Consider the following 10877-nt stretch of genomic DNA (forward strand, 5'->3'; position numbering starts at 1 on the left):
TAATATCTTTAAAATTATATTTAATGTTACGTAACCGATTTTTCACGCCGCGCGCGTTTCTCGAATATGAGGCTCGGAGGGCTGTGTTCAGCGTTGAATAAAAACTATAAATAATGGAGATACAGTTCTGCAAGTATGGAATGTGTGATTGAAAATATCCTCCTCTTTTATAATACTAATTTTGGTTTCTTAAATATTAATACTTTTTGAGATATTAGGGAAATAAAAAATATCTACTTTTTTCCCCCTTATTTTGTTTATAACTTTTGATATTTTTTGTGTGCTAATACACGATTCGAATACATTTTTCTAGACATCATTACGAATCTAATGAGGTATCACACGTATTTTTAGGAGTATTATCTCTATTTTTCACCGTTTTCCGTTTCTCGAACAGACTATATACAGGTAAGTTATATAATAAAGAATATACAAGAAATTGAATCCCTAGAAGATTTTATGTAAATAAATATTTTTACACCAACTGACAGTAATCATAACAATAATATGCCTCAAGTTATCTTGTGCCTTAAAAGTACGAGACCACACTATAAAAATATCGTAAACGTCGTATCCTTATAAACTTTCATCCTGGCTTAAACTAGAGCCCACGTATGTTCATATACAGGTACTTGTTTGTACTGGCGATGCTATAAAAGCTAGGATCTCGGGTTGTCCCTGACATTGTCCAGGCTGCGTTTGGACCCTTAGGCCCTGATTTTACATTGTCATCATGATGAAAATAGTTGTACTAGTTGCTTTGGTCCATTTGGTCTGTGCAAATCCCTTGCTGGAAAAAACATCGAATGGAAATCGTCATAAGAGATTGCTTTGTGAGTATGCTTTTATTTTTTTTTATATTTATTTTATGAGTATATAGTCGCTTTGCTAGCCAGCTTATGTAATTTGTTTATTAAGAATTTCTGACCTTTTTGAGGATATCTCTGTATACAGTGTAGGTACACGTACGCAGCTCTGAATTAAAAAAGATTGCCAGCCTTATATTATATTATGTCTATTTGTATATCCTGCCTATGCCTACCTATCTATAATAATTTGACAGGCAATCTCTGTTTTACCGACCGCCTCTCTTTACTTGTGTTACTTTTTATATGTTATTATTTTAACGCGTTTTCTATACAGGGTGAAATTTTATTCACCACCCATAATGTGCGTAATGAATTTATTGGTCATACTGAACAACTTATATTATGGGACCAATGCCGAAATTTTGTTCCATAGAAATCAGCGGCATCACATCAGCCGGAAATGTATGAAACAGCCAAATTTTTCGCCATTACGGCATTGGTTCCATAATAAAAGTTGTTCAGTATATAATATTGCACTACGCAGAGTATGACTGCTGAATAAAATTTGACCCTATAGATTTACTTAATATTTAGAGTCCATTAATATTTAAAAAAATAGAAATTGAAAATATGTAATTACTAAACCTTGTAACCAATGTGCCTTGTAAAGACGATTAAAGTTAACAAAGAATAAGTCTTCTTTGGCTGCATTTGAACTGCAGCGTATTTGCGTTAAGACAAAAGTGGACCACCGCGCGATATCGCCTTTTCATACAAACGTAGTCCTTATTTTCCACTCTGGATATTAACATTTATCTACATAAAATATTTAGACACAATTTTATGTAGGTATATCAACCAAAGCTTGTTTATTATTTAATAAGTGTAAGAGGAGCATTGAAAAATTATAAGAAAATGTGTCGATTTAAAACTCTCCCTTCGGTCGTGTTTTACTTTATCGCCACTCGTTTCAATTTCCTATTTCTCGCACTTGTATCGTAATGGTACTATTATATAGCATAATATTTTTAACTGCAAAGACATTAATACCCAAGGTCTTTCCCTTACATAGTTATGTCCCCATAGTTATAATCATGTAATCTTTATTGTATACATATATCGCACACTTAGTACGGCCATGACAGCGAAAAGGAAAATATCCTTCTAAATAATCCTGCACATATATTATGTCCTTTATGAGTAATGGTGTAAGATTTAAAGTTCGCTATTCATCATCCGCTGTCAATTTGAACGGGGTGTTCAGGTCGTAGTCGGAAGTATACAGGGTGTGAGCTGACTAACAGGTTGAGGTAGTCGTTCAGATGATACTCGACAGTTTAGTAAGATTATTAAAAGGCAGACAGTCCTTTACATTGTTTGGAGTTCATGTTGTATCTTTTAACTATAATTCAGTAAAGGAAAGCTATTTTAAAATTTAGTGTACGTTTAGGTAGATGTAGTGCATAATTGTTTTCCATCATATTTTCTCGGAAACGTTCGTAGTGTCACGCTGCTTCAGCCAACCTCAGTACTTTTTGTACCGAGACTGACTGAAATAGCGTATGTTTCCGTGAAAATATGTACGATGGAAAATAATTATGCACTACATTTGTTCAAAACTTCACGTTCGTCTTTTCCTTTCACTACAAGCGCCTGTTGCCAGCCTCTCCTATACTCCCGGTGTACTTGTACATCTGTAAATTCAATTTGAGTTTAGATTTCTTATTGAAATAAAATAAAGTTTCTTAATTCAAAAGCACAATAAATAATTGGCAGAGGATAGGTAAGAGCGGTTTCGCACTACGTCCGATCCGAATCCGATCCGAACCCGTGAAAATATGGTCCGTAGTAGCCGTAGAACTATTTCTATGGTAAGTTACGTACTAGATCATCCGATTTCTTTCCGTCATTCAACGTGTGCGGTGCGTAACTTACCATAGAAATAGTTCTACGTCTACTACGGACCATATTTTCACGGGTTTTGATCGGATTCGGATCGGACGTAGTGCGAATCCGCTTTAAGTCTAAAATTTTGTATTTTATAATTTTAGAGCAGATTTTAGCTCCTCCCTGTATAGTTGCACATTTTATCGGACTGTCAGAACACGACAGGACGCGGTGCGGTGTATAAAGGGTGATTTGCAGCTTTCTGCTTGATTTATATTGTTGGTGGTACGAACATGCTGCGAGGATGACTTTGTGTTTAAGATGAATCGGATAGGTCTATAAGTTCGAGGCCGTCATTCAATGACCTTTATAGAATGTTTTAAGGTAGGTATGTTTTGAAAGTTCAGCGGAAGCCCAGCCAGGCTAGCATCATGCTGAGTCGGGACCATTTCGTGGCTTCCCAAGTAACACACAAGCAGGATAATAGAGTAAAATTATCATCTTATTCAAATTAAGATTGCATAAATTTTGTGTATAAGCGGTGGAAATTACTAAATTCGGAATAAGAAAATATGTGGGCCTAGTGGGGTCTATATACCAATAAATGCTGAATAAATTTGGCATAGTATCGGTTTTGCATATTAAAGCTGAATAATACTTATTTCTTACACAGTAAGTCAGACATTATTCAGCTTAAAGCATTTGTGGTTACTAAAAGCTGCATAATAGCAGCATTAGCAGCAATTAGCTGTATATATTTTGTGTCGTGAGATATTAAGCAGACAATATTAAGAAAAATGTGATAGTGACTGCAGTTTCTGTTTCTGTTTCTGTTTTAATGCTAGTTTTTGAATAAAGGTGGACGCTATTACTGGAAGCTGTAATGAAATCCACATATTATTTGTTATTCAGTAGCTGCATATATGGGTTAGTTATGGCTTTTATAGACAAAACGTCTGAATAATAAATACTAAAACAACACTTATACTTAAGTTATAGCGATTTTAGTACACATATACTATCTTTTCTTGCTAAAAGCTGCAAAATGAACGCAATGAGCAGCGCTATTCAAACTACTGCTTAGTATCAACAAATGCGCGGTGGAGAGGGTTCCGTAGATTTATAAGTTTATACACCGTCAACAGTGCTACTTGAGCCTGTTTGCTTTGAGCTTGAGCGTGTTTTTATTTTATTTTGAACGCATCTTGCGTATTTATTCTTTAATCCAACCATTATTAAAAAAAATCGAGGTTTAGTTTTCTTAACAATTCTCTTCGATTGATTATTTTACACAAGATGCATTGTCGTTTTAATGACGTAAAACAATTGCTAGCTACCATCGTAAACACTGTTAACTGACCATTTGCATACCTTACTGCAACGAGATAAAGCTTACCAATGGCCATTTAAGGTTGTTGCTAGTTGGCAAACAAGGTGGCAAATGCTAGTTATTGATATTGTTGCATTAAAAACTTGTAGACTGGACTGGGTATGAGAAAAATTAAATAATCACCCCCATTAAAATATTGCGAAATCGATTCTCCACAATCGATCATTCGATTTTGAACAGACTGTTTTTAGGTTTCAAGTGGGTCTACTCATACCCATCCCACACTATACTCGTACTCATACCTAAACAATACTGTCCATACCAAACTATACTTGTACTCATACCCGTGATACCCGCTACTAATATACCCGCACCTTCGCACCTATACCATATTCATATTCATACCATACTCGTAACCACACCATACTCATACTATACACATCTTCGTACTCACTTCGTACATCTTTGCGTACACCTTTACCTACTACATATTTGTCGGAACTGATAACGGAAAAAATAACTGTGTAATCTGCCGTGCCCCCAGATTTATCATATAACTTAAATATTATATCGCGTTTATAATATTAGTAGGAAGTAGGATTGAATATTGCCCGTGTCACATACCTATAATGTTTCTCATCAAACTAGTGAGGATCTATGTGGTTTTTACTATTTGTGTACAGAACCCTAATAGGCTTTAAGATTGAGAAAACAATTACTATTATACTGATGTTATTCAAAACTTGTTGTTCTAAAACCATTATTATCTAACATGTAGCTTAGTAACGCGAATAATGTGAATGCTTATTCAGAAATTTAGCACATAATACCTGTGGCAGCAGCTTATATTCAGCACAGTCGGACGCCATTACGGTTGCTCATATTCTAACCTCTACAATTATATAGGAATTGAAAATGAACTGAAAATCCCATTTTTATTCATTTATAAAACTAGTTTTATCGTAGCATAACTTGTTAAAGTACATTTTCTATCACTAAAACATCTAAACACCGCAAAAAAAGTACAAATTTAAAAGTGGAGTAGTAAATTTTCTATATTTACTTTTTAAACAGTGCATTATTTACGCGGCGCTTTAAAATTTTAAATAAAATGTATATATATATATATATATTAACAGTAAAGTCGCATGCGCAATGAAATTGATGTTATATAAACATCAAATCAATATATGGGTAATGTCCTCCTTATTTTGTATTCATTTCAGACACTACACTTTGACACGAGTTCACAAATTAAAATGGAAGACAAATCATACACAAATAGCTGAATATATTTTCTGTAACAATGCACTTTTGAACCAAAAGCTGCATAACGTGTGACTAACTGAGTCATTCTATACAAAGCTGGATAACTTTGGTTTAAAAGCGGTATAGAAGCTTTTGACAGCCTCTATACAAGTGTTATTCAGCGATTCAATGTGTGGGCACACACTTATACAGCTATTACATTACGGTTATTCAGTAATAAGCGGCGTGGGCTAGCCCACTTTGCGCCCAAACCTTCTGTATAACGTCTGTATAAGCGCTTATACAGACGTTATACAGCTACCTTATTCAGCATACAGTACGGAATGCTCTATTATTCAAACAATATTCAGCTACTTTTGTGTTACTTGGGATCAGTTCCGAAAAACTCATTGGTAAGAGCCGGGGCTTGAACCCGCGACCTCCGGATTGAAAGTCGCACGCTCTTACCGCTTTCTTTTTTTGCTAAAATTTTTCGCTTACTTTTTTGCTATTTTTTGCCTCGAATAAACGGTCTCTATTCTTTATTCTATTCTAAAACCCAAGGTGTCTTCTATTGAGTATTTACTGACGATGCGATGTCGGAAAGTTTACAAATTTGAACAATTTCGACATGGAAAATTTTCGGACACTTCACATACATTTGTACCAGAATTGGAATTTTCCATTTTTAATAATAAAGTTTCTTTTATTTTCTGAGATTTTTTCTGATATTTCCTAGAACTTTCCCAACTTATTGGCATCTTTTCCCAAGTTGCATTAACGGGTAAATTTTTGAAGAGGGTGTATTCGACATTTATAATTATGGCGTTTTTAATTTTTTGTAAAATTGGATTCGTAATGATTGTGTAAGGAGGGATTTTTAACAACAAAAAATATAGTGTACATAGCATCACTCTGCTTTTTATAGTTAGCTAGATATTTATGGACGCTTTAATATCGACATTGGGCACTACTTAAGCAATCAATCAAGCAATATACATATGTAAGCAAGCAATATACATATGTAAGGCGCTGTTGACCCTAACCAGGACCTTTAAGTAGAGCCCTACTTACCATTAATTTTGTTTCAGTTTACGACGAACAAGGCAACCTGATCCAAACTTACAACAATCCTCTTAGTGACTTTCCGGAACAGATGGACAAGTTCCCCTTTTTCGGATCGTTTTTCCAACCATTTTATAACTTTATTCGCGTAAGTATTAATCTGTCATATTAAATAAATTACTTAGTACCTACCTAAATTATTCGGAACCAAAGATGCATGCATGCATTTATGCTGTGCTTTAGAATTACAAGCTGTTTAATCTTTTTTCTACCTAAATCTTACAAAATATCCTAAATTAAATATAAGTGCGAAAAAGCGTTAAAATGTCTTTTTAGAACATTCACACCTCACACGTGCTCTTTACTTTATAGCCAATACAGTCCTTCGGCGGCCGTCCGACGACCTACATGATCCCAGTATCAGATGAAGTAATACACCAGATTGCCCAAGACCCGATCATGCAGAACAAGCTGTTGCTCCTACCGAGAGACCCTGTCGTTGAACAGAATGATCTATGCCTTGGGAAAAGAGCTCAGATTCCCTCGCCGAAGCTGTGCAACGCATTTTTGAACTGCTGGGACGGTTTTGCTTTTGAACAGGAGTGCCCGAGCGGCTTGCTGTTCTCTAGTGAAGGGTACTGCGACTACCCGCAGAGGGTGGATTGTAATAATAGGAAATTAATTGGTAAATATACTTGGACTAATTCATAAAGTTAATAGGGTGTTTTATCACCTATTTTTACAGAATAGGTATACTCATGACAAAAATCAACGAAATAGTAATAGAATAGTGCAGTTAGTTTAGTTGTACTGCCAGCATCAAAAAGAACGACAATAATGTGTACGTATTTAGGTAAGTATTAACGAACTTCGTATTTACTTCCCCAAACCTTTTCCTCGAGTCTTTTCTTTGAAATATTATATATAATAGAATGTGATCTGTTTTCATAGCTCATAAAATAATGGCTCATAGTTTACGTAGTAGGTAATATAATTTCTCGTCAAAGGTTAGCGACACCTGGTTCACACGCAATTATTGTGTAAGGAAATGAAATTGTGAACTTTGTTTAGCAGGTGTCGTCAACTGTGGAAATGCCACGTTAAGTAATGAACAGGTTGGTTGCGCAACGGAACGCGTGTCGATTCTATCTAGGTACATAAGTTAATCTTTAACTTTTATTATCTGCTATAAAATTAAACCCATTTTTCTTATGAATTAATTAGTAACAGTACAAGAATAATTGATTTTATTTATATTTACTACGATATTATTCTGCTTCCAAAGCTTAAAAATATTTCCTTCATTACGAATTACGCTGTACCTATACCAATATCGCTCAATTAAGTATCTATTTACCTTGAAAGGTAATTTAGAATTTAGACTAGCTATCATGTTACAAATGATATTATGATGTAAGGGTTAATACAACCAGAGTACGAAATATACCTAATGTAAACTGATACTTTGCGAATCACGGCTATTTATAAAAAAAACCGGACAAGTGCGAGTCGGACTCGCCCACCGAGGGTTCCGTACTTTTTAGTATTTGTTGTTATAGCGGCAACAGAAATACCTCATCTGTGAATGTTTCAACTGTCTAGCTATCACGGTTCATGAGATACAGCCTGGTGACAGACGGACGGACGGACGGACGGACGGACAGCGGAGTCTTAGTAATAGGGTCCCTTTTTGTACCCTTTGGGTACAGAACCCTAAAAATGATGTGGAATTTGCCTTTGAAATTGATAAGCAGAGGCGCCTATAACATTACTTTAGATTAAATTTTTTTGCGAGATTTAAACTCTCGACCTTATGTGACACTAGATCGTACAACCATGTGAGCAATCGAAGCTATTTATTTTGATCCTGGCAATTTTCAACACTACTTTCTTCTTTGTTTACATGTACATACATATAGCTGGTTTGTTAGTGCACACCGTTGTATGGGGACCTTGCACTTTGAGACTATGCGCTGAAACTTGGCACAGTTGGTTCTTAGCTGGTCTTGAGCAGATACAGACAGGGAGACATTGAGAGCCACCTCTAATTTAGTGGGGGGGGGGGGGGGGGGGGGGGGAAGTTCGACGCTGCCGCGCTTCACTTGGAGCAACATTTCTCTAAAACTATACCTATTAGGGCATGTGATATATCATTTTCGGATAAATTAAGGACGAGGAATCTGTTTTTAGAACAAAAACAATGCACTTTCTAACAAAAAAAAAGAATAAAGTAGAAAAGACTAAAAAACGTATTTTAGATTTTTTTACAATTACCAATTTTTTTTAAGTGTTGCAGGATTCTGAAAACAAAAACTAGAGTCGTAAAGCTACACTTATTACGTTTAAAAAATATATAGTCTATTATAAAAATCTATTGATAAATGGGAGATAAAAAAATAATATTAAGCGTGGGTAAGAGTGATCTCATATGAAGGTGGGAAGCTAGGTTACTTATTATTTGTTCTACAATCGTTTATTTTTTTTAGTTTTTCGTAAATAACTCGTAAACGGTAGCCCATAGCAAAAAAATATCTGTTACGTAAATAATCTATTTCAGATTTGTCATAAAATAAGTGCTTTTTTTTCGCGTGGGTAACGCTTAATATTATTTTTTATCTCCCATTTATCAACAGATTTTTATAATAAACTATATATTTTTTTAAACGTAATAAGTGTAGCTTTACGACTATATTTTTTGTTTTCAGAATCCTGCAACACTTTAAAAAAAATTGGTAATTATAAAAAAATCTAAAATACGTTTTTTAGTGTTTTATACTTTATTTTTTTTTTGTTAGAAAGTGCATTGTTTTTGTTCTAATAATAGATTCCTCATCCTTAATTTATCCGAAAATGATATATCACACGCCCTAATAGGTATAGTTTTAGAGAAAGGTTGCTCCAAGTGAAGCGCGGCAGCGTCGAACTTCTTCCCTCCCCCCAGTCCCCCCACTAAATGAGAGGTGGCTCTCGATGTCTCCCTGTCTGTATCTGCTTAAGACCAGCTAAGAACCAACTGTGCCAAGTTTCAGCGCATAGTCTCAAAATGCAAGGTGTCGTGCACTAATAAACCAGCTACATAGTGTAGTGACATTTATCGTAAAAAGAATAACACTTTTAAAATTTTAAGTTAGCAGTTGTCTTGTCAAAAGTCTTCATTACACATTCTAACATTTCTGGTTTGCTAAAGCGCGCCCTGCGCCGACGCCGATCCGCTGCGCGAGCGACTTCGAAGCGTTCCGCAGCGAGTGGAGCTGCGGCGAGTTCTTCGTCTGCGTCAACCGTCTGCCCGTGCGCTTCCAGTGTCCCAACGAACTCGTATTTAATACGGTAAGCTATCATAATAATAGGTAACCATAAGGAGACTACAAGGCACGCAGCTATTCGCTTCGTCAGTTCGTCCGTTCGCATCTGATGCCCCAAGGCATGTCTTCAATATAAATATCAGTTGGACCAAGGATCGAGCATTCAACACCATACGTACTGATATCTCAATAATTTGAGTAATCCAAAGCCGTCTTAGACCCTACAATACTTTATATCTCTGTATGGTCACTCTAACCAAAACACAGCTGCTTGGTATTTCCAAAATTCATATCAGGTCAACTTCTTTCTGTTTTTTCTCTCCAAAACAAATTGTCAAATTTTGAATGTGTGAGGAAAAGCCGTGTTTTTAATCTTCTCAATTATAATTAGATTTTTTTTTATTAGGTAGGTACAAATAATATCATATCAAAGTGGCAAAAAACCAAACGAAAAAAACGTTGATCTTATTCCACTTTCCTTTTTCTAAATGTCCACCTTATATTTCTAGGAGCTGGGTATCTGCGACTACCCGGCGCGCGTGAACTGCTCTGCATCAGTGAACTTGTCCGGAGCCGCTGCGGTCCAAGCTCCTGCCCCAGGAGGTACCGCCTCCACGGACGGCAAGACTGTACTCATGAAGAGTTCCATCTACAACACTCAGAGTGAGTCTGTAATGAGCTATGATGATAACCCCAAGCTTTAAATCGTAGAAACCATATAAATACTAATAATACCAAATGCTTGCGTTAGCTTATAAAAATAGGTCTTACGTTCATTGACCCTATCGAAATGCAGCCTCAAGATTATAGAAATAGATTTAAGTCCGTCAAACATAGACGGATCGATTAAATTTTGAAATAGCATCAATTGTACTTCCGGCGTATTATGCATTTTATCCACGTGATAAAATAATTGTCACTTTTTAACACCGCGGGATAGAAAGTGACGGACACGGTTTTATCACGCTGTCACGTAGACAAGAACGACCATCATATCCGTAGATTGTCAATGACGTCCAAATCCAATTGAAAATGCGATTGAAATCGCCGATATTGGCGTTGATTATTACAGACTACAACACAACTCATAATACCAAAATTATACCATCGCCTACCCCGGTGCTTAAGGAATAAGAATAGCAATGATCTATGACTAGAATATTGCAATAGCATAGTGCTAGGAGTTGTTTGGAAAGTTCTAGATTATATGGCAATGCAGTTTTTGAACCCATTGAG

General features: G+C 35.8%; 1 protein-coding gene across 1 annotated transcript; it reads left to right on the forward strand.

The window, feature by feature from the left end:
- Nucleotides 1–433: 433 nt before the first annotated feature.
- On the forward strand, nt 434–10345 carry LOC134805199 (uncharacterized). Its single transcript, XM_063778510.1, has 5 exons — nt 434–833; nt 6366–6487; nt 6712–7029; nt 9517–9666; nt 10151–10345. The coding sequence occupies exons 1-5, from the start codon at nt 734–736 to the stop codon at nt 10343–10345; spliced, it is 885 nt and encodes a 294-aa protein (XP_063634580.1). The 5' UTR covers nt 434–733.
- The last annotated feature ends 532 nt before the right edge of the window (nt 10346–10877 follow it).

Source organism: Cydia splendana, chromosome Z, assembly GCF_910591565.1.
Source record: "Cydia splendana chromosome Z, ilCydSple1.2, whole genome shotgun sequence".
Lineage (NCBI taxonomy): Eukaryota > Metazoa > Arthropoda > Insecta > Lepidoptera > Tortricidae > Cydia > Cydia splendana.